The sequence below is a fragment of the Urocitellus parryii genome, chromosome 15 (assembly GCF_045843805.1).
Source record: "Urocitellus parryii isolate mUroPar1 chromosome 15, mUroPar1.hap1, whole genome shotgun sequence".
Classification (NCBI taxonomy): Eukaryota; Metazoa; Chordata; class Mammalia; order Rodentia; family Sciuridae; genus Urocitellus; species Urocitellus parryii.
Genome location: NC_135545.1, coordinates 33,798,613 through 33,821,354, shown reverse-complemented (window position 1 = coordinate 33,821,354; position 22,742 = coordinate 33,798,613). Strand labels below are relative to the sequence as shown.

The window sequence follows — 22,742 nt, the reverse complement described above, 5'->3', positions numbered from 1 at the left end:
CCCGCCTCGCGCCCAGAGCACACTCACTGGCTGGCGAGGGTGGACGAGGGCCTCCTGGGGGACTTCAGGGGCTGCTTCAGGAGCCGGCTGAGCATCCCCAGGTCCCTCTTGAGGTCACACATGTCCCAGGAGGCGTTGGGCAAGGCCTTCTCGGTGGGCTCTGGGGGAGGAACGGACGGAGCCCTGAGGCTGGGGCCGAGGTGCCCGTCCCCGACCCTCATCCTCAGGAGACTCTCCGCGCTCCTTCCCGCTTTACGAAAGGAAGTGGAGAGGGCCCCCAGGCCACCCAAGGATGAGGCCAGCCATGGGCCATCTTCTAGGACCCTCCAGCAGCAGGTGGGGCCCTGCCGGCCAGGCCTCAGCGGGAGGGATGTGGGGCCAGTGACGTGGTTCTGGGGACTCTGCCCCACCTGCCTCCGGGCCCCACCAGCCTCCCTGACTCCAGGCCCCCTATTTTGGGGGGATTGTAGGACCAGACGGGACCACGTGGAGTGGGCAGATGGAGACAGTGGCCTGTGCCCTGTGCCACGAGGCAGGCAGGCCCTGGGGGTCTGAGCTTTTCCATTTATAACCCAGAAAGCCTGGTGTGGGGCCGATATGAAAACTCTGGCTAAAACCCTCTGAGGCCACAAGCCCAGGCGTCTGCTCCTTAGGACACGTGGAGAGAGGCCACGTGGGGGACCCACCTGGGGGCCTCCCCAGCCCTGCCTGCCGCTCTGCAGGGCACCAGGCCAGGCCCATCCCCACCACCTTCCCTGGCCTTGACCTGCTGACACATCGAGGGGCTGTGTCCCCTGTCCTGGGGACCCCTACCCCCAACAGCAGCAGCCTGAGAGGAACAGCAGCAAGAAAACCCAGACCCCCGGAAGCCTAGTGCCCTCGGCCACCCGCTTTCCATGCCCTTGGGAGGCGGCAGCCACATGGCACCTGCCACACCACCCTCACCCCTGCCTGAGGCTCACACTGAGTCTCGCTCCTCCCCTCCTCAGGTGCCCTCTATGGCTCCCCAGTGCCTGTGGCCTGAGGCTGTCTTACTGTGGAAGGAGAAGGTGAAGCCGGTGGCACCCCGCAGGCTGGTGTTCTGGGGGCTCCACCAGGAGCTGACGGAGGTGGCGAGCAGCAGGGGCCCCTGGCCCCGACCTTCCTTTTGGTGCTGGAAGCAGAGGAGGTCTGAGGCCCGGTCACTCAGCAGGAAGTCGTTCTTGCCATAGCGAAGGTGGAACCTGCCCGTGTGGCGGGTCCAGTAGAGGCAGAAGTGGTAGACGCCCCTGGGCTCGGGGAAGGCCCGGGAAGCCTCGGGGACCTCGGGAAAGGGGGCGAGGATGGTGAGGGCGTCCTCGGAGTTCCTGATGGAGATGTGCAGCTCCGGAGTGTGCAGGTACTGGAGCCTGCTCCGCTGCGTCTGGTTCCGCTGGCCACAGAAGCGGAAGTCTTCCCTGGGGCCACCGCCATGGGCACCTGGGAAGGCAGAGGCTGCAGCGGGGACCCATGGCAGAGACTAGCCAGGGGACATGGGAGGGGACAGGACACCCACGTGTTCCAAGGGCCTGGAGAGCAAAGGGTCTACAAAAATGTGTGGGTCCCTGGCTTCAGCTAGGTGCAGTGGTGCACACCTGTAATCCCAGGTACACGAGAGGCGGAGGCAGGAGGATCACAAGTTCAAGGCCAGCATGGGCCACTAAGTGAGACCCTGTCTCCAAATGAAAGGATATAAAGGGATGGGATGGAGCTCAGCGGTCAGGCCTTCCTAAATTCAACCCTGATACCACATAAAAAAAAAAAATCTGGCTTCAAAAATACAAAAAGAGAAAACTGAAAATAAATAATAATTCCAAAGGCAAAAAAAAAAAAAGAATTTTAATGGTAATAAAGTATCTCATGAGGACACTGTTACTATGTCCTGTTGTGCAGGCTGTGTACTGTCCAACAATATTTGCTGCCAAGGTGAGCAGAGCATCTCTGAGGACGAGGCCAGGTACAGAGGTTGCTAAAACCCAGTTCATGGTCCCCATCCCAAGGAGCTGTGTGCTTGTGGGGTTGCATTTGCCAGAAGAAGGAGGTGACCATTTCTTTTCTCCAAAGCACCATTCACAAGCCAAGTGGACCCCCAGACCCATACTGCCCAAAGGGGCTGGCATGTGCTGGCTCCTGCCTTGCAAGGGGACATGATAGCCCCAGGGCCCCTGGGGAAGGCCTACCTTTAGCCAGGAAGAGCAGACTCAGGAGGAACAGCGGCACCCGGGCAGCCATCATCCTCCCCGGAAGTCACCCGGGAAGTCACCACCTGCAAGAGACCCTGAGTGTTGGCTGGGAGCCGGGACCAGGGCTGCCGGGGCTGCCCTGCAGAGGGCCGGGTGGGCAGGCGGGAGGAAGCGGCCTCAGGCGGCTGTGGCCAGAGGCTGAGGCTGCAGTGGCCAGAGGCTGAACCTCCAGGGGCTGCGGCTGTCCAGAGCCGGGCTGCCCTTGAGCCCAGCTGCTCGCCCACTCGCTGCAGGAGCCCGTGTGAGGCACATGCAGTGGGGCTGAGGACAGACCCCCGGGCCCAGGAATCGCGGGGGTGTTCCACCTGCAGCCGTCTGCGCCTTGCCCCTGCCGGGCCTGGAGGAGACCTTGAGAAACGGGGCTCTCGGAGTTCTCCCATGGCGACTGCACCGCAGCCCCTGATCCAGCCCCTGATCGTCCCTGGACCTAGCGCAGAGGGCGCCTCCTCCAGGAAGCCCTTCTCCTTGGGTCAGTCCCAGCCTCCTGCGGTTCCCACCGCTGGCCAGAGCCCTCTCTCAGCTTCCCCTGGGCAGGGAAGGGTGGTCAGCCTCTTCTCGGTCACCCAGGGAGCCCCTGGTCCACCTCTCTGAGGACGAGGCCAGGTGCAGAGGTTGCCGGGAGAGGTGAACGCTGCGCCCACAGAGAAGGATCAGCGCCTCCACGGCGCCCCCTACAGGGGCTCCGGGGAAGGGCGTCTCCAGCCATGACCAGCAGGGGGAGCTGCGGCCGGCCTGGGCCGCTGGGAGAGCAGAGGGACCAGCGAGTCTGCACCAGAACCGGACTCTACCCGGGAAAGGGTGGAGAGACCCAGCTCTGCCAGCTCCGGTCCCAGGGCTGAATGGGCACCTCTGGCCACCCACAGCTGCTCTTGGCTGACTCCTGCTACCTACCAGCCCCCTGCCCACCCCTGCCCCTGCAGGAATCCTCCCGCGGTTCTGGGTTGGCACCGCTGTTGGGTGAACAGTTGGGACTTAAATGACTTGCGCAGGAATGCTCCAGGCTGGGGGCTTTTCTTGCCTGGTCAGGACCATCGTGACTGGTGCCCATACAGACAAATGCCGGTGGCTTGGCCTTCGGACCACCAGCTGGCCCAGCGACCACACTGCCTGCCGACAGCCGTCCCCGTCCTGTGGGGAGCCTGTCTGACCACAGCAACACATGCAGACCTCTGCCACAGAGAGGACGGGCCACCCAGAGGCAGGTGAGGAGGCTGAGTTTGGAGGAAATCAGGAGGGCTTCCCGGAAGAGGCAGCTTGGGCCTGAGGTTTGAGGGCAGCACTGCAGCACGAGGGGACCTAGAAGGATCTCATGTCCTCCCAGACCAGCCCTCCCTCCACCACTGTGGCCCTGATGTAAGGTCCCCTGTGTCCCAGCTCGAGGGATAAACCCGACTTCGGGGCCTCATGGCTGCAGTCACATTGCAGGTGGGTTTGTCACCTTGCCCTGGTGGCATCACATGGCCATTTGAGAAAAAGGACGTGAGAGTATTTTAGGGAAGGGCTGCTGTTTCCTGGACTGTGATTTTAGGGCTTCGCTCTGTCCTCTCTAAGCCTTCAGGTTCCTCAGACCAGCGGAAGGAAACCCAGCATCCGGGGACAGGACAGATCCCTCCCAGACCACCTCCTTCCTTCTGTCTGCCACCCCCTACCACCCCCCTCTAACCTCAGGCCAAATGTCACTTCTTCTAGGCAGCCTCCTCCCGGCATCCCCTGCGACGTTCATCCACCGTGAACTTGAAGTTCACAGATCACTTTGAGAATTGGCCCTAAATTCTCCATTTGATGATGGTTATATCTGAGGCCCAGAGAGAGCCAGTGATTTCCTGAGGTCACACAGCAAGCTAGGGTGGAGCTGACTAGAATTCACGTGTATCTCTCGGACCCACTGACCTTCAACATGAGTCACGATTGTCTGGAGACAAGACCCCAGGAGAGGGCAGGACCATTTGCATCAGCCCCCCTGAACTGGCCTTGGAGAGCAAAAGAGGCAGGCTGGGGAGTGAGGTCCCTGTCACTGAAGGATTCAAACACACACAAGGGCAGGTCCTTCCTGACACTTCATGGCTCATTCCGTTCCACTCTGGTTATTTGAGTAACCACTCCTAAGAGGACAGCTCTGTCCCCATCAACACTTCAGGTTTGACAAGGAGGGGCCCCTGGACTCCTTCAACCCACCCCGAGTGAAATGGACTCTGGAGCCCGACTACCTGAGTTCCAGTCTCAGCCGGGCACTTACGGCTGTGTGTGCTTGGACTGGTTACTCACCGTCTCTGGGCTCCTTTTCCTCACCTGTATTGAGGAATAAAAACGAAGCCTACCTCAAGGGTGATTGCAGCAAAGAGCTTAGGACATGCCGTTGCCACAGGTGTCGGAGAAACAGCTCTGTACACTTTCTGAGCGGCTCGTGACCCAGCCCTGGACCTCCCTCCCCCTCCCCTGCCCTGACCCCAGCTCCACCAGTGGCCAGCTCAGCTCCAGGTCACCTCAAGGGGAAACTCGGAGCACAAAGCCTGCTCTCCGGAAGTACAACGGCAACGCGGAAACCCCACCCAGAAAATTCCCTGCTCACAGCCCTGGACCCAAGTCTGCAGAACCCCGGGGCAGGTCCGCTGGGCTCCAGTCGAAGATTCCAGATTGGGCAGAGCCAGGGTGCTGTCCACTTAGCATCCCCTTTGTCCCTTACCAGTCCCACCCAAGGGTGGCTGCCACCCAGCCAGCCCACCCCAAGGGCATGGGCAGTGTCCACGATGGAGCCCCCAATGTCCCCAGCAGGGCTTTCCAGTGCCCAGTCACCACCCTGGGTGTCCACCACCTGGCTCAGCCAGGAATGAGGGGGCCTGGGCCCTGGAGACCTGGGCCAGGGGCTCGCAGTGGGCCACAGGGGCCTGCCCACCTGGGCTCTGGAGGTGAGGAGGGCGGAGCTGGCCAGACCCCACCTTTAGGAGTCTCAGTGCGAAGCCCCAGCCTCCCCCACAGCCCTGGCCGGAGCTGAGAAGGGGCCACAGCAGCACACCCCCGTGGTCCCCAATGCTGCGACATCCGTGGCGTCCACCCGGCGGCAGGGCCTCCTGGCTGACCATCTCACAGCCTGGAAACAGGCCAGGGAAGGACGGGCCAGCACTGGTAGAGGTCCCAGGGATGCGTGGCCCCTGGATTTGGGGGTCTCCCCCAAGACGAGGGGAGGGCGGGGGGAGCTGTGGATCACAGGCAACGTCGAAGCGTCCAGTCTGGAGAGGGTGCCATGGCCGAGCCCCAGGGGAGCCCCGGCCCCCAGCTCCTCTTCCAGAGCAGCTGCCCTTGACCTCGGGCCTTCCGTAACAAGAACAGAACGAGCCGATCCGCCCGACACGGTGACACGGTGGGGACCCATCGCAGGGTCTCCAAGGGCCCAGCCGGGCGGACGCAGCCAGGGCCTGCCGAAGCCAGACGCCCACTCCACGGCCAGGCTGCTGGGGAGAAGGCCACGCGTGGCCGGCGGGCAGCGGCCTGGGCTCACTTTCTCCCCGGGGCCCTGACTCACTTCCTCGGCCATCCTGTGCGGAGCTCCTGGAAAACGCATTTCCTCGGAGGACGGACGTGGCAGTGGAGGGGACAGGACCTGGTTAACCCTTCCCTGGGGCGCCTCTGACACCTCCAGGCCGGGAGACTCCCTCCAGGGTCTGACCCTGCTCCTGCCCTTGGACCCCCGGGGGTCACGGGTCACCCCAGGCCCCTGCTCAGGCCTCCCCTGCCTGGAAGCCCGCCCTCCCTGGGCGCCCCTGCCCAGCTCTGAGCCGCTGTCCCAGGAAGCCGCACGTCCCCTGGTGGGCCCAGGCCACACTCTCCGCACTGGGCGCCCGCCCACTCAGGGCTTCCCCCAGAGCTGCCCAAGCTGTGGGCCAGGCCCAGGAACGGGCTGGAGCGCAGACCCCCAGGCCCCTGCCGTCCAGGGTGGGCTCAGGAGCCGGCCTCTAGTAACGCAGCCCACTGACATGCCACGGGCTCGGGAACCATGGGTCGGTGACTGTGTCAGGGAGCAGAGGGGACTTCAGCACTGGTGGCTGAAGATCAAGGCCGCCCCCAAGGTGCGGCTTCCCCCCCCATGACAAGGACCTGCCGTCGTGCGGGGTACCATTTAGCCGGGGGCTGGGTACTTGACTGGCCTCCCCCAGGACAGCAGCAGAGAGGGCAGGACAGGGCGTGGGGCAGGTCGAGCTGGCCTTCGCTCCCTGGGCCCCTCCCAAGGGCCTTCCTGGTGGGGAGGGCAGAAGAGGCCCAGCCCAGCTGTGAGCCACTCCGGCCCCCGTCCTCAGCTGCCCCCCAGCCCAGGGCTGGCTGGAGCCCAGAGAGGGCAGGACAGGAGGGATGTGGCCCAGTGCGGGGGCAGGCGAGGATGGCACCTTCAGGGTGTGACACAGCGTGGCGTGCCCGAGTGTGCACTGCAGTGATGCAGGAGGCAGGAGAGGCCTGGGGTGGGGGCGAGTTAGCTCTGCAGAGGGACAGGGAGGCGGCAGGGTGGGGGTTCCTGCAGGTGCTTCCTGCAGGTGGGTGGGAGGGGCGTGCTCAGAGGACCCTCCTTCCAGCGGTTTCCAAGTTCTGTTATCAGATGAAACCGTCCTTGGGAACACTGCACAGCCACCCGCTCCCAGGAGATGCCGTTACAGCCAGGTGGGACCCAGGCCACTCCCCAGCCCGCCCGCCCGCCTGGGGCACCTAGAAGCACCTACTAGCACTGCTCCAAGTGCTGAACCCCTCTCCCCGACACCGTGGCCTATTTCACCAGTGGGTGTGAAGCCCAAGTTCCTGAGGCCCAGAGTTCCAGCCCTGAACCAAGAAGGGCACCCAAGGGACAGAGATGGAGCCCCTGGAAGGCTGGGGCTGCCCGAGGCCCCCACCCGCCCAGGCAGAGGCCACACCCCTGCAGCAGCCAACCCAGGAGGCACCTGTGGCCCAGCCAAGCCCCTGGGCCTCAACTCCCTCTGGATGCCCAGCAGGGCCCTGGCCCCTGCCATCCCACGAAGAGAGGACCCACCAGGGAAGGGCCTCCTGGAGAGCCGGTGTTCCCAGCCTGCCACCCAGCAGCCCCTTCACCTGCACTGAGGCCCTCCAAGCCTTCCTATGCCCTGGTCCCCTCCCTGTGATGCAGCTTGTGGCACGCCCGTGAGGGTCCCCATGCCCAGGGCCTCAGCCCTCCACATCCTCTGAGGCCCCATGGTGGCCAGCGGGATGGCAGAGAGCAGGAGGGTCTACCAGGGTGAGTCCGATGTGGTGAAAGGACCCTGGAGTCCCCAAGGAGGAGAGGGGGACCGCAGCCCCCTGGGCCAGGGCTCCCGTGGGCTGCAGGCCCCGCACCCTGTGGCTCAGCCTCCACCCGCTGCCAGAGGACCTCCCAGTAACTGAAGTCGCGCTATCGGCATCTCCATCCCCAGACAAGGAAACCCAAGTCCAAAGAGGGGAAGTCGCAGCCACGGCCACACAGCAAGCAGGAGCCGGTCATGATTCCACCACGGCAGGGCCTCAGAGCCCTGGCATTCAGCCACCATGGCCCAGCGTCCCTGCCCCGTGGGACAGGGGCACCTCTTCAGCTGGGACACCTGTCATTAACCCGAAAAACAAGCTCCCGGGAGTCCTGACGGCACACAGATAGAAGCCTTCTGACACCCGTCCCCAACCGCCAGCCCCTCCCTCAGCCCCTCTGAGCTGCCCAGGGGCCATTAGCTCTCCCGAGCTGACCTGCAGGAGCCAGTTGGGCGGCCGGGCTCCCCAGGGCTGCTGGTCGCCAGCCCTGACACTTCCAGGCGAGAGGTCCCCCGTGAGCCGGGGAACGTCCAGGCCCCTCCTGCCTCCCACTACCAGCAGCGCCGCGGGGACGGGGCACTGCCAGGCCTGTCCCCAGTGAGCCATTCCATTAAAGGCTGCCATGGCCAGCTGGGTCCGTGGCCTCACCTCAGGGGGCTGAAGCACTCAGCAGAATGTTGGAGGAGGTGGGGATGGTGGGGACGCAGGAGCTCTGAGGAGCCAAGACTCAAGGCCTGTTGAATTTTGAAGTTGGTGGAAGAAGACTCAGAACCCAAGGGAGGGGAAGACCTGGGGAAAGACCAGCCAGGGGCCCCTGAAGGAGCCCGCTGAGGGACAGGGCTCAGCACGGGGGTTTCACCTGCTGGTGGCAGTCAGCTGCATGCTCCTGGAGCCACCCAAAGCCAGGCAGAGGCTGGTGGCCAAGTCTCCAAGACCTGGCCCCATCCACGGAGCAGCTGTGGCCAGCATCCTGGACGCACAGGAGGCAGGCGTTAGAGGCACTAGGTCCAGACTAGCTCTGTGGCCACCCGGCCTGTGTCTTTGGACCAGCCTGTCCCCCTCTGGCTGCGGTTTCCTTGCTATCAAGAAGGTGACTGTGACCCTTGTCCCCTGCCTGCCTTCTTGGTGGCCCAGGACCCTCTCACCATTGAGCAGGCTTCAGGATCCCTCAAGTGAGGCTCCGCTGACCTCCAAGCTGGCAGCGGAGAGGGTGCTGGGCCGCCTCCCCCACCCCGACCAGACTCTGGCCAGACTCTGGCCAGACTCTCTGCCCGCTCAACTCGCAGCCCGGCTCCTCCATCTGGCCGAAGTTCCCCTTCCCCGTCTGCGCTGCCCAAGGCCAGGCCCTCAAGGTCAGCCCAGTTACCTCCCCGCTGGCTTCTGGGAGTAGCAGCCCCCCCCCCCTGCCAGGCAAAATGCCCATCTTTGGAGCGAAGGATCCTCAGAGTTCCCAAGGGCAGCCACCAACCCTCCCTTTCTCCCCGCTTCCTCCTCCACGTCCCAGATCTCTGGTTCAATGGCAGACAGGACAAAGCTACCCTCCCTTCTAAGGCCAGAACCAGGGCCCAGGTGTGCCTGAGGCCCCTCCAGGAAGACCATTAGAGACACTGCAGGACTCTATGCAGCTACTGAGCACACAGCACAGCCTGGGGACCCTCCAGCTGCCCCCTGCACCCCACAGGGCGCTCACCACCTCCAGTTATACGGTCACTGCCAGAGAGGCTCTTTAAACACACTAGACGGGCCAGGCACGGGCACATTCCCATAATCCCAGCAACAGGGGAGGCTGAGGCAGGAGGATGGCAAGTTCAAGGCTAACCTCGGCAACTTAGTGAGACCTTGTCTTAAAATAAACAATAAACAGGGCTGGGGTTGTGGCTCAGAGGTAAAGCACCCTGGGTTCAATCCCCCGGCACCAAAACAAAACAAAAAACAAAAGCAAAACACAGGAAACACTAGACAGACCAAGGGGAAGGGAAGGGGAGAGAAGGCGGAAGAACTGAGGAAGAGTCGACCAAATCATGTAGGTGCGTGGACGACCACCGTCTGTGCATTCCAACATCACATGGAACCAGAAAAAAGTAGATAGAAGGAAGAGCCAGGGAGAAGGGGACGGGGGTCTCGGAGGGATGAGGAAGGGGAAAAGGAGATACTAGGACTGGAGTCATAACAAATGCTACCTTATAGGCATTTGTGACGATGTCAAAATGAACCCCGCAATGATGCGGACCTCCAATGCACTCATAAAAAATTAAAACCGAAATATAAATAAAAGTGCACAAAATGGGGATGAAGATTTTTTTAAAGAACACTAACAAATTTTTTAAAGAATGGCAAACAAAAATGGGATTTGAAGCTCTTTCCACTCGGGAACACATCCAGTCCTCCTAGCCTCTGCTTCGAACCTCAGGATGCTCACCCAACAAATGGCACAGAAGAGAAGTGACCCGTGCAGGTGGCGCGGCTGGGGGGCCGCCAAGTGGGAAGGGAACCCAGGGCAGCTCCGGAATCGCGTTCTGAATTTGGAATCCGCTCTCCCTAGAACTGACCTGTTAGGCAGGGCTCCTCTGGAAGTCACAAACGTGCTAGACAGTGTCCCCCACAGTGTCCCCCACAGTGTCCCAGGTCTGGGGCTGTGGAAGCTTGCCCAGGTGACGGTGGATCCCAGCCCTGCTGGAGGGCTCCTCTCTCCGGTGGCGCTTCCAGCCCTCTCAGCCCTCGACACCCCCTGCCGCTTCCCAGAGGCTTATCTGGGCCGCCCAGACCCCTGGTTTGTGGAGGGGAGGGGTGTGTGGTTCCCAACGACCACTTCCTCCCGATCTCGGCTGCTCTCGATCTAATTGACCATATTTTCTGAGAGTACCTTCTCTGAGTCCCCCAGGGGGCTGAGCCCTAGTGCCTAGGGAGAGTCCCCAGCGCCACCCCAGCCCCCGCAACAACACCACCCCCACCTATTAGCCCATGGTCAATGGAGGGGCTGGGGGGGCTGGAGGGGGAGAAGAAAGAAGGGGAGGGGGAGGGGAAGCAGAAGGGGAGGGAGGGAGGGAGGAGAGAGGAGCCAGCCCTACCTGGTTCCTCCTGGGGACAAAGTGCCCTGGGATGCACCAGGACCCTGTTCCAGGGGGGCTCGCCTGGCCTGCAGGAGCGGACTGTCAGAGTCGAGGACAGTTTCTCCAAGTTCAAGAGGCAGCGGGAAGCTGAGCCACCAAGCTGAGCCACCCCGGTGGCGGCCCCTTCACCAGAGCTAGCGGCAAACAAAGGGGGCGGCCGGGGAAGATGGGGCTGAGAAGCCCCAGCCGCCAGCGCGCCAGTCAGGGAGAAGGGGCGCAGGTGACAGCAGCCCCTGGCAACCGTTCCCCTGGCAACCATTGGCAGCTGCGGGGACGACGTCACGCTTGGCTCCTCTCCTGCCTGGCTGCGCGGGCTCCCTGACTGTTCCCGAGTCCCTCCATGCCCGAGCTGTCTGGCCAGGAGGGAGCTGGCAGGAGGAAGGGCAGCAGGATACGGGGCGCACCGGGGCGGGGCGGGGGGGGACACCTGCTCTCCAAAGGGGACCACCAAGAGCCCCATCTCAGCCTCCCAAGCAGCGGGGACTACAGCTGTGCACCTCCAGCTCAACAAACACTGACTTGAAAGTCAAATCTTTCTAGAACCCAATGAGGGCTACCCCAAGAAAGGCTGCCCCCCCCAACCCGGTGACCAAATTAGAAGCTGGAGAGGGGTGTCCAGCCTGCAGCCAGCCTGGCCTCCAGACAGGCTGGATAGTCCCTAACCTCCACCTTTGACTGTCATGCTCCACACTACCCTGAACACTTCCGAGGGTCCACCTCCTCCAGGGAGCCGTCCTGGGTTGCCACGACTCACCAAGAACCCTTCTTCTGAGTTCCCTTGGAGCCAGGGGCCCCTCCTGGCTTTCCAGGTCTCCCCGGGGGTCAGGAGTGATCTGGACCCTCTTTTCCAGTCTGGGAGGGAGCAGAACAGAAGTGAAGCTTCTGAAAAGGCTACTCGTGCCCATCCCTGCCCCGGGGCTTTATGGAGACCCGCCTCCAACCGGCCTCCACGGCTTTGCACGGAGAGTCCCGTTGAATGCATCTTACAGGTGGAGAAACTGAGTCCCAGGGGGACGCGGAATTCAGACAGAGATCTCCTCCGGGACGGGAGGACGTCAAGCACAAGCATCCACCAGGTGCTGGACCAACCCCCTCCTTCTGCGTCGAGCGCACATTCAGACCTTATTTGATCACCTCTAACGCCAGGGAGCTCACTTCCTCCCAAGAGCGCGTATCCCTTGGGCTTCTAAGAAGTCCTTTCTGTCCTCTGAGTCAAAGGGAAAAGACTCCCAGTACCCTGCAGGGGGGTGGCGGGGGGTGGAGAACGGGGCAGGACACAGACAGACCCGCAGCAGGTCAGGGGACAGCCCGGCCGAGGATCCCGGGTCTCAGCCCCCGCAGCTGCAGGTATTTCCCAGAGCTCAAGTGGGAGCCCCTGGGGGAAGGGCCCCCCGGGGGTGGCGGAGCTGGCGCAGGCCATGGGAAAGGCAGCAGGGGCCCGCCCGGGGCAAGGCCGCCTCTGAAACTGCCCTGTGTGGACCTGAGCCAGGAGGCGGCTGGTCCGGAGGCTGCCATTGTCTCCCTGCCGCCAGAGCCGGGCGCTCAGGCACTATTTCAGGCCGGAGGAAGAGGGAAAGAAAGGAGCTGCTGTCTCGGGGGACCTGAGCCGCCCGCCCGGAAGGTTCCAGGGCCTGCCGGGCTGAGAAGGCGGCCTCTGTTGGATCAAAGGACCCATCCGTGCCTCCAAGAGGCTGGCAGGGGCTGTGACTCAGGCACCCAGGGGGAGGGCCCCCTGGCCTTCTATACACACTTGGCACTCACTGCAGAGAGACAGGGCACAGCACCCCAGTCCCACCGCTGTCCCTGAACACCCCCCCACACACACACTTATCACCATGGAAGTCCTGCAGCTCATTACAGCCCAGAGCCCAGAGCCAGAGAGGTTGAGAGCTACTTCCCCACTTGGCTCCTGATTGGAGTGGAGGTGGGGAGCAGAACCGTGTGCCTCTTTTGATGTGAGATGATACAGCAGGAGCCCCATGGCGGTCCTCTCACCTTCCAAGGGCCACCTCTCCCTTCCTTGCATTGGCTAGCTCTGGCTGTTTTGGACTCCTCTGACATACCCCAGGACCTTTACATGTGCTTCCCTCGCAACACAGCCCATTCTTTCTAGGACCCTTGCTGTGACTGACCCCATCTCAGCCTTAACTCAAATACCTTCCCTGACCACCGACCAAACTGATCTTCTATTTCCATCATGGTCTTCCTTGTCACCTCCTTCAGGACCTTTAGAGCACCCAGCCCTGACTGAAGTGGCCCTGTGATGTGCTCCCTAGCTCCCTGCCACTCAGTCTTGTCTGTCTTGCTCCCACTGCTGCCTCCAGGCCCACAGCAGCTGCCCCGTCCATGACTGCTAGCTGAGTGAATTAACAAACAAGACAGAGCTGGGGCTTGACGACAGGCCAGGCAGCCTCCATCTTCCCAGCAGAACATGATTCCTTATACTCTAGATCCAAGTTCAAAAGCGCCACTTGGACTGGGTTTGATGGTGCACGCCTGTCATCCCAGTGACTCGGGAGGCTGAGGCAGGAGGATCACAAGTTTGAGGCCAGCCTCAGCGACTCAAACTCAAAACTTTGTTTTGAGACTCTGTCTCAAAAAAAAAAAAAAAAAAAAAATTAAAAGGGCTGGGGTGTGACTCAGGCACCCGGGGGAGGGCACCCTGGGTCCCTCCCCAGTACTGTAGAGAATTTTGAAGAAGTCCATTCCTTGCAGGGACCACTGAACTCTCCCTGCTCCCTGCCTCTGCCTTGGTCAGGACACGCACACCTCTGCCAGGTGCTTGGCCAGAGAGAGACCCCTGAGAAGGTGCAGGCCTGACTCTGGGAAGGGATCTGAGTCCAGGCTCACTCTCCCCCCTGCCGGCTGGGCACTGAAGGCCCTGAGAAGTCCCGCAGCACGGAAGCCCCGCCAGGCGCTTCCCCCACCACTGAGGCCACACGCTCCCTCAAAGGTTTCTGGACTGGATAACGTCCGGGTCCCACCTGCTCCGGTGAGCACCAAGCCTCCGGTTTTCTCCCTACAGCCCTCGAGGGCCCACTCCTAGGGCCCAAGCCCACGAGGCCCAGGAAGGAAACTTACCAACGAGGGCGGGTCACCAAGCCACTGGAGCAAATGCGAAGCCTCCTCCGGGCTCCTGCAGGCCACCCGGGTGGGGCCCGGAGTCGGTGATGGGGTACGGGGGACTAGGGACCTCTGGCAGGGTGCTTCCAAGGACCAGCCCACAGAGAAGCAAGTGGGAGCCGGGCAGGGAGGGAAGCCCATGCCAGCACAGCCCCGTGACACGCCCCTGACCGCGAGGTCCCCAGGCCGCCTGCAGGAAGTGCCCTGTCCCTTCTGCAGCAAGGAACACAGTCTGAGCCGGGGGAGCTCCCGCCTGGGGACACAGAGCCCGCGAAGCTGGACGCGAACCCAACCTCGCGCACTCCTCTGCAGTCACCCACCTGGCACCCCGTGGCACGGCCACTCTACGGAGGTAGACTCGGAGGCCCAGGGAGGCCGCACCGTGGTCCCCAGGCCCCCCAGCCCAGGAACCGCTGGGCTCTTTGAAAACACTACTGTCCTCCTGCAGTGACGGTGACAGCAACTTCTGACTCCAGTTCCCCAAGCCCAGGGGACCACGGGACAGAGACAGGTGCCTGTCTGCGTTGACGCCCACTGGAGGGTCTCCATGGGGACGCACTGGCCGTCCTCCCCGCCAGGCCTGGGAATGGGTCCCACTCCCACTACCCTGCTCAGGTACCAAGGCCCAGGCAGCTGAGGCCCTGGGGACCTGACCCTGCCGCGGGGCCCTCAGGAGGGCACACGGAAGCAGAGCCCCTGGAGGTGTGGCGGGCAGAGCCGGGCCCAGGACGAAGAGCTCTGGGTTAAACCTGCACGAGGCTCAACCAGCGCTGCCCACTGCCAAGGGGTCCCACGCAGGTGTGTGTGTGCGGGGAGCACCGGGGTCAGGAACAGCCACCAGGTCCGGCCAGGTGGAGACAAGAAGCCGGGGACTCTGGTGACTAAGCTGGTGGCTAGGCACCTCCCAGCCCGTCAGGCCCGCTGGCCTCGCCCTGGCCCTCTGCGGGAATCCTGGGTTACTCGGGAGCTGACAGGAGCCTCCTAGAGATAGAATTGGGAGGCACTAATGGGCCAGTTCCTGTTTGGTGACCGGCAGGGCCATGGGGAGATTTCTCAACGGAGACACCACCTGCTCATAAACCTCACCTGCGCCACCAGAACATCCCAGGGGCTGCTGAGCACTGAGGTGACAGGGAGGCCACGGGAACGGGAGCCCCTCCTGGCCTTGGATGGAAGGAGCCTCATGACTCCTGAGTCCCTCTACAACGTCCCCAGAGCCTTGAGCACCTGTCGGGGGGTGCACCGCGTTTAATGGGAGCAGCCTGCATGGTACCAGGGGAACGAGTCCAGGCCCAGCAGAAGAGACCTGGGTGCTGGTCCCTCCAGCCTCTGATGGCCCAGGGTCCCTGGGACCTGCTTCATCGGCTGTGAAACCTGAATAAAGACTCAAATCTTAGGAGCACCTGAGATTGAATAAGGGTCTTTTTGGGCAGTCACGTGGAGGCACCAGGCCGGGGACTGGGGGTGAGTCCCCGCCACCGAGCTGCCTGGCCCATGCCCAGACAGTGACATAGCAGAGGGGCAGTCAGCCGAGGCACAGGGCCGACGGTGACTCAGCTGCCCAGCCAGCCTCTGTGTCCAGCCCTTGCATTGGTCTCAGGGTCTGAGCAGCTGTCCCCTGCCACGAGGTCAGACACCCAGGTGCCAGCCACAGAGCCACACCCACAGGTGCAGACTCCTCCAAGGATGCAGGAAGGTGGACATAACGTGGCCCCAGGGGCCAGGGGAAGCCAGTCCAGCAGAGAAGTGACCTCAGAACGCTGCTCAGCCCCAGGAAGCCAGCCCAACACGATCCAGGCCTCTCCCCAGGTGCAGGACTGTGGCCAAGCAGGTCAGCCTGTCCCACTGTGCTCCTTCACGAGTTGTCCTTGGCCAGGCGCTGTCCCCTCCCTTTGCCAGCATTCTGAATTCTCACCTGAATGACAGCGGCAGAGCCACCTTCCTTCCTCCTGAAAGAACCCAGAACACCCCGGCCTCCAGATACCATCAGAACCCCCCCCCAGCCGGGCTGCAGCCTGCGCCTGCCCTGGCACAAAGCATGTAAATTGCTGTGGGGTTTGACCTGCAGAAAATAACAGGTCTGTCTGCAGGAGGGAACTCGCCCCAGGCAGTTAAGGTCGCAGGCAGCGTTCCCACCAGGAAAAACTACAGAGGCGCCCAGCCACCAAACCCTGCTCAGCGCGCAGCCTGCCTGCCCACGTCTCCTCTCTGTCCCCATGAGAGCCCCCGCATGTGCCTGAGTCCCTCCCCGGGACGGAGCATCCAGGATGACAGCCCCTCCGTGCTCCAAGGAGCAGTCTTGACACACACTGTCTCTCCACGCCGACACTCCTCTCCAGGGAACTGGCTTTCAAGGGCATCAGTGGATCCAGGTCCAGTAACCGGGTCTCAGGGCCTGGGAGCAGAAGGGAGCCCCAGGCTGGACCACGCCCCTGACCAGCAGAGCAAGACTCCTGGGATGGAAGTGTGCCCAGGAGTGGGCTCTCTGGGGATGGGCACCTTTCCCAGCAACCTCAGAAGAGGATGGAGCTGTCAGTCTGGGATAAAAGCTCTGCTGCTCCCTACCAGAAGGACTCCCTGCAGGAAGGCTGCAGTGACAATGACAACAGCCTCCACCATGTGCCAGGCACAATACCGAACACGTGAAATCCAGGGGCTGCCTGAACCCCCTCAAGGCACAATCATGTTGTAATTTTAAAGCTTAGAAAAGTGAAACACAGAGAGGTCAATACACCTGTTTAGGTTCACACAGAACTGGGACAGAACCAGTCACGTCCCTAACCACCCAGAGGGCCACTGAGCTGGAAGCTGGAGAAGCAGGGGTCTGAGCTGAGGTCGAGGTCCAAATGGCATAACCTCCATAATGTGGGTCTGTCCCCGTGCATGCCCGCAGTGCCTCACTTATAGAGATGCAGTGATCTTCCTCTGCGCTGAACGGCCTTCATGGTGAGGCTTTGAGGAAGTGACCCCTGGCTCACAGTCACCTGCCAAGGACTCGAACCTGGTTCTAAGCCAAAGCAAGTCTCAGCAAGGCTCCGGCAGACTCCCAAGTCCACATGTCATAATAATTTCACACTCTGCACCATGTCACCTTGAGTTCCAGCAACGTCCCTGCTGGGGTGCGGGGGGCTGCTAGGTCCATTTTCAGGCAGGGAAACTGAGGCCCAGAGAAGCTGTACCTTCTTTTTTCTTTCTTTTTTTTTTTTTTTTGGTACCAGGGCACTTAACCACCAAGTCACACCCCAGCCCTCTGCATTGTTCCTAAAGCTGGCCTTGAACCTGGGATCCTCCTGCCTCAGCCTCCTGAGTGGCCAGGGTTACAGGCCTGTGCCACTGAGCCTGGGAAGCTGTGACTTCGAGGAAGTGTCCCCTTGCTCACAGTCACCGGTCAAGGACTTGAACCTGGTTCTGAGTCGACCTCTGAGTGAGGCTTATGCAGACCTGCATCTCCAGCGCCCTTCCCCTTCCCCCTCGGAGGCCCTGAGGGTGCAGGAGGGAGACACCATGGGGAGGAGGAGGCCCGGGGAGAGAGGGGGTCTGAGATGCTGTGGAGGTGGCCTTACGGCTCCTCTGGGCTCGTTGTGGAGTTAAAGGGGCCCCGAGTCTGGGAGCCATTCCCTGGCTCTTCAAGGGGCTGAGCGGGGCTGGACAGTAGCCTGTCACCCAGCCCCACCGCGGCTGCCTCGGGGCCTGTGCACTGTGCTGGGAGCTCTGCCAGCTCCTTGGGCCTCGGCTCCTATCTCTGCTGCCCGGAGCCGCCAAGTCCACCCACCAACTACCTAGGCCAGCACCAGCCACGGAGCCCGGTGCCCAGCACCACGCCAGCCTCCCTCCCACAGCAGAGATCAGGCTACTAGGGACAGGGGGTGAGTCCTGCCCGTGTCCGACTCTCCCAGAGGTAAGGGGCACAGGAAGAAGGGCTTCTGAGTGGCTAGAAGTTACCTCTTGCCTCAGTTTACCCATCTGTCCAATGGAAGAACGGTAAAGGCCATCATTTCTGCAGGCCAGGGACACTTCTGAACGCTTTCCTGTCTTAACGCCCCTAGTGACCACAGCAGCCCCCTGAAGAGGAGGCTCTTAGCTACAGTTTACAGGTGAGGAAACCGAAGCATCAGCCACGTCCACACCCCCAGAGAACAAAGCCAAGATCCTCCCAGGCTTTGCTCTCTTTCTAGGTCCCCAGGCCCAAGAGAAATAGGGACGTGGCAGGGGCCAGAGTGGGATTCAAGACGGGGACACAGCGTCTGGCCCTAGCACAGTGCCTGGCCTGGCTGAGGAAAGGGACAGAAGAGCACAGCAGCTGAGAACTCAGACTCCAACCCCAACGACCCTCACGGGGCAAGCCTCCTTGCCCCAAGATCCTCCTCTCAAAGGGGCACAGGTGCCACGTCCGGAGCCCAGCACCAGGCAGGGGCTGCCACAGGAACCTGGGGACTTTCCCACTCAGGCTGAGCACCAGGGAACCCTGGAGAGTTAGGGGCATAGAGTCTGGGAAGGTGTCTGGGCCCAGACCCTGCCAGGACAGGCCAGCAGAGAAGAGACCCCGTCCCCAGCACCTCCCTCGCCCTTGGCCCCTGGCTCTGGCAGCCCAGGCCTGGCTCCAGAATGGGCAGGGCTCCCCCAGGGTCCCTGAGAGCTCCAGTGGGGCATGAGCTGGAGCAGCACCAAGCTCTCAGCTGACCTCGGGGGGAGCAGGGCCGAGGCTGAGGCCAGCGCCCGCCCTGGCTGTTGAGAGGCCCCTTTGTGCCAGCCCTGCCCCACCCCCCACTTGCCATCTGCCAGGTTCCTGGAGTCTGCTCCCCCTCGGCCGCTGGTTTGCTCACATGATGCCCCCATCTGCTGTGAGTCAGAAGGCGGGGTCCACAGGGCCACCCCAAGGATGGGGATGGGGGAGGGGACCCTGCCTAGGGCCCTGGTTGGGAAGAGGAGGCAGCGTGGGGCTTGGACTGTGGGGCCACCTTATCCCATCCTCCCGCCCCCTCCCCACCCACTGCTTTCTCCCTGCCTCCCAAGACCCTGCCCCGCACCCCTGCGACCTGGAAGCCATCCCATAGCCCCGACATGGGCACAGCACCCAGCACCCAGCACCCACGCTCGGCTTTCACCCAGGATACAGTGACCCCCACCGTGGCTCCTTCCCCTGCCCGTTCCCCGCTCCTGTCATGCCGGGTCCTGCTAAGAGGGCCATCCCTTGATACGTGGACCCTGCCACAGCTGGGCCACCTCCACCCCTTTCCCTGACATCCAGGCCCAGGCCACTGTGCAAGCCTGTCACCCATCCCACTGGATGGCAGCCTCAGTCCCCCCTGACCCAGCTGCCGGCCACCCTGCCCAGCCCTCCCGCCTCCTTCCCCTGCAGAGCAGACCAGGACCTGCCCCCTGGGCAGCGAGTGCCTTCAAGTGGCCCGTGCCCCATCTCCAGTGCCATCTCCCTCCCCACACCCTCTGGCTCTCTTCATTCCCCAAACCTTTGCTCCACGCCAGTCCCTCTGCCAGGAACACCCCCACGCAGCCACAGCCCCCGCTGCCCTCTCCCTCGGGGCACCCGAGCCCAGCCAGGCCTTCCCAGAGCACCGTGCTCCCGGCAGAGGCCTCCCCTCACGCCAGGCTCGCCTCCCTGTCTTCTGTGACCCTGCTGGGGGGTGTGTGTCAGCCTGGCTGCCCACTGCCCAGAGCACAGGTTCCCCACACAGACCAACCTGGAGCCCGACTTCTGTCCCTGCTCTAAGGCACACCCTGGACCCACGGGCAGGACACCTCGGATCACCCCACACACCCACTTAGTAGCTAGGGCCACCAAGCCCAGGGGACCAGTAGGAAAGGTGTCCATGGTGGTGTTTAGACCAAGGTGAGGCTACATCCCAGGCCCCTGGGTCCCTGCTGCACAGGAGGCCAGGTCAGGCAGGGAAGGGACAGCCACCCACAGGACTGCTGGCCTGGGCTCCCACTGACCAGCACCGCTGCTCCTCCCAGTCTGGACCCCAAGAACCAACCCTCTGCTCTCGGGGACCTGCGGAGGCGCAGGGCTGGGCGGCCCAGGAGTTCCAAGAGACCTTCTTTGCCTCATCTACCCCCGTGTCCCCAGGATAGCCCAGCGCACACAGAAGGCACTCAATAAATGTTCACATAAACAACTTCCATGGCTTCTGAAGGGGGTGCTAAGGCTATTCCTACCCACCCCACCAACCTCAGGCCACGGCGGCTCCAGGTGGGGTAGGGGGTGACAGGGACCCAGTCGCACCCCTTCAGTCAAGAGAGGGCCCTGGGGGACCCCAACCCAGCCCCACACAAGGGCGGCTGGTTGGAGAGAGGACCAGAGCCTTCAGTGTCCTGCCCGTGGGGCTCCGGAGGAAGCGGTCCCCAGCAGCTGGGCGCCGGGCTGGGTGGTTGGCGGTAAGGAACTCTCCAGCCTCCAAGGCTTCCCCACCCGCTGCCCGGTTCCCAGGACTCACACCCGAGCCCACAGCCGGGGCCATGCCTGCCCACCTGAGTGGCAAAAAGCTGGCTTACTCGGGGCCCAGACCCCAGGACAGCTAGAGGGGAGGATCTCCATGACTGGCCCCTAAAGCACCCTCTCCTCCTGGCACCTGGCTCCTGGCTCCCCATCCCTACACTTGCTGTGTGACCCTGAGCCAGCCACCTGCCCTCTCAGAGCCTCGGTTCTCCCGTCAGTGCCATGGGAGCAGTGCCCTCCAGGCACAGAGGGCAGATGGCCTGCTGGACCCTGGAGAGCCCACTTGCTGTTCCCCGCTCCCCGTGGGCCAGCGGCTCTGAGTGTCCCACTCCTCCTGGGTGCCCTCCCCCTTGCAGGCAGCGCCTTTTCATGCCCCCCCACACACACACACTGGGGGTCGCGCACAGCCAGGCTCCTCTGGGCTAGACCAAGACCCCCCAGTCCTGTCCCCGCCCCTGCCCCACCCCTCACCGGCCCCAGCACACCGCCCTCCCCTGCCTCCCACCTGCCGGAGCCCTTGGTGGGTACCTGGTGCCAGGTGGAGGGTCCTTCAGAGGACCCCCTTTCAGGATCTACCCCAGAGGTTCCACCTGGCGCCCGGGTCCTGCCGCCTGCCAAGCCGCGGGCTGGGGAGTGAGCATGGGAGGCGCCGGCCCCTCTCCGGTGGCAGCAGCCGGTGGAGCCAGGGGAGGGGCCGGGGACACCCCCTCCAGCCTCCCGGGCTCCTCCTCCCGAGATGACTGTGTGAGTCACGGGTGTCTCAGAGGAGGCAGGAGGAGAGGCTGAGGGAGGGAGGCAGGGGCCCTGGGGGATGCCCATGACTCAGCACCTGGCAGGGGGCCTCCGCCTCCCCCCAGCACCCAGGAGTGGATGCCAGGCTTCAGTGGGGTCGCGGGCCGGGGTACCTCTGCCTCCCCACCCTGCACCTATCATCCCATTCTCCCCGACTTCCCGCAGGGAGAGGGTTGCCGCGGCAACAGGCCACTCGGATGCTGCCCCCTCCCCCGGGCCCTGGTGACCACTGCCCCTTCCTGAAGACGCGTCCAGCCTCCTTGGCAGCAGGCGGGGGCCGGCGCTGACCGGCAGAGCGGAAGGCAGGCCAGGAGGAAGGCAGGACTCAGGCACCTGGCACAGGGCCACACAGCGCTGGCCGCTGACCTCACGGCCTCTCCGGGCCTCCGTGCGTCTTCTCGGCAGAGGAGCACACGGCAGGCTCCCAGGGACCCACAGCTCTGGGGCTCTGAGATCCTAAGTCCCCGGGGCCTTTAGGAATGGCCTCTTCAGTCTGTCTGCCCAGCAGAGGGGAGACGGAGGCACCGGGAAGAGTCCATCCCCATGCCTCCAAATGGTCGGAAAGAGGAATCTAGAAGTGACCAGCGCCCCTGCCCCTCTGGCCACCGTCTCTGTTGGCCGCTCCCTCCTGCTCTGGGGTCCTGAGCCCCTCTAGAACCTTGGGGGTAGCTTCAGATGACCATGTGCCCTACAGAGTGGGGACCCGTCCGCCTCCATCAGTACAGTGTGGAGGAAGGATTCCAAATCGCCAGTGCGTGAGGGTTTCACCTGCAGGGCAAGGGCAGCCACACAGGGCCAATAAGAAGAAAAATAAATACTCCCTTTACGGAGCCCCACTGCCTTCTAGAACCTTCCTCCTGCTGTCTTCAGGGTACCCACCTGACACTCAATGAGCTGTCAACAAATATTCCCCAGGACAGTGATGAAGCAGAAGGGACTCGAAGCTCACCGAGGAGAGCTAACTGTCCAAGGGCACGCAGCTGGGGAGTGGCGGGGTTGGGTGGGAGCCAGTCCTCCTAGCCACTCGTAAGCCAGCCTCCCTGGGCCTCCGGCATGGGGCCTCGACCCCCCGGGGAAACTCGAGGTCCCTTCTCTCTGGTAGGGGTCTCTCTGCATCCTAGAGAGGGGTCCTGGGAACTCCCCCTGCACCCACATGTGACACAGTGAAAGCCTTTCAGACAGCAGGGGACGGCTGGAGGCCACTCCCCCACCTGCCTGCTCAAAACCAAGCTGCCTAGTGGGGTGCAGGGGGCCACAGGCCAGACCTTCCAGAAGACCATTCTGTGCTCCTCCAAGTCAGAGCCCCGCTGGCCAGGCTGTGGGAGATGCCTGCCCGATGCCGTAGTGGGCACTTGGCCCTGGTCGGCCTGCTCTTCCCACCCAGGGCCTCCACAGGCATGGCCTTATTACCAGGGCAGGCGGGGCCAGTCCACAGTGGGGTGGGGGCACAGCAAACAAGAGGACAGGAATGAGTTACTCAGAGAAGGACAAAAGTCCCTGACATGCCAGGTCTCTGGGCAAGTCGCCACCTCTTAGCCTCAGTGTCCCTGCGGTTAGTTGTTCAGGGCCCAGGCAGCAGGTGGCAGAGGCTCTAGGCCAGCAGCACAGCTGCGTCCCACCTGCCCACAGAGAGCACTGGCCAGCAGGCTCAAAGGGAGAGCTGAAGGCTCCCTTCTCGGTGCCCATGGGCCCCAGAGCCGAGAGGACCAGGTCTCTGCCTGCCCC

The 22,742-nt window shown here is 62.9% G+C and overlaps 1 protein-coding gene across 4 annotated transcripts in view; it reads right to left on the bottom strand.

Moving 5' to 3' along the window:
- The window catches only part of Adgrg1 (adhesion G protein-coupled receptor G1), a 29,419-nt gene extending 8,232 nt beyond the window's left edge, over window positions 1-21,187 (bottom strand). For 2 of the 4 annotated variants that reach the window (XM_077792753.1, XM_077792756.1), the window contains exons 1-4: window positions 20,754-21,187; window positions 2,199-2,284; window positions 1,036-1,458; window positions 28-160 (exon numbers count right to left, since the gene is read on the bottom strand). In XM_077792753.1, the coding sequence (XP_077648879.1) occupies window positions 28-160; window positions 1,036-1,458; window positions 2,199-2,253 (611 nt within the window). In that variant the 5' untranslated portion in view covers window positions 2,254-2,284; window positions 20,754-21,187. Of the gene's footprint in view, window positions 1-27; window positions 161-1,035; window positions 1,459-2,198; window positions 2,285-10,087; window positions 10,110-10,606; window positions 10,640-20,753 lie in introns of those variants that run through there. The other 2 variants (XM_077792754.1, XM_077792755.1) reach the window with 2 other exon arrangements.
- Between the last annotated feature and the right edge of the window lie 1,555 nt (window positions 21,188-22,742).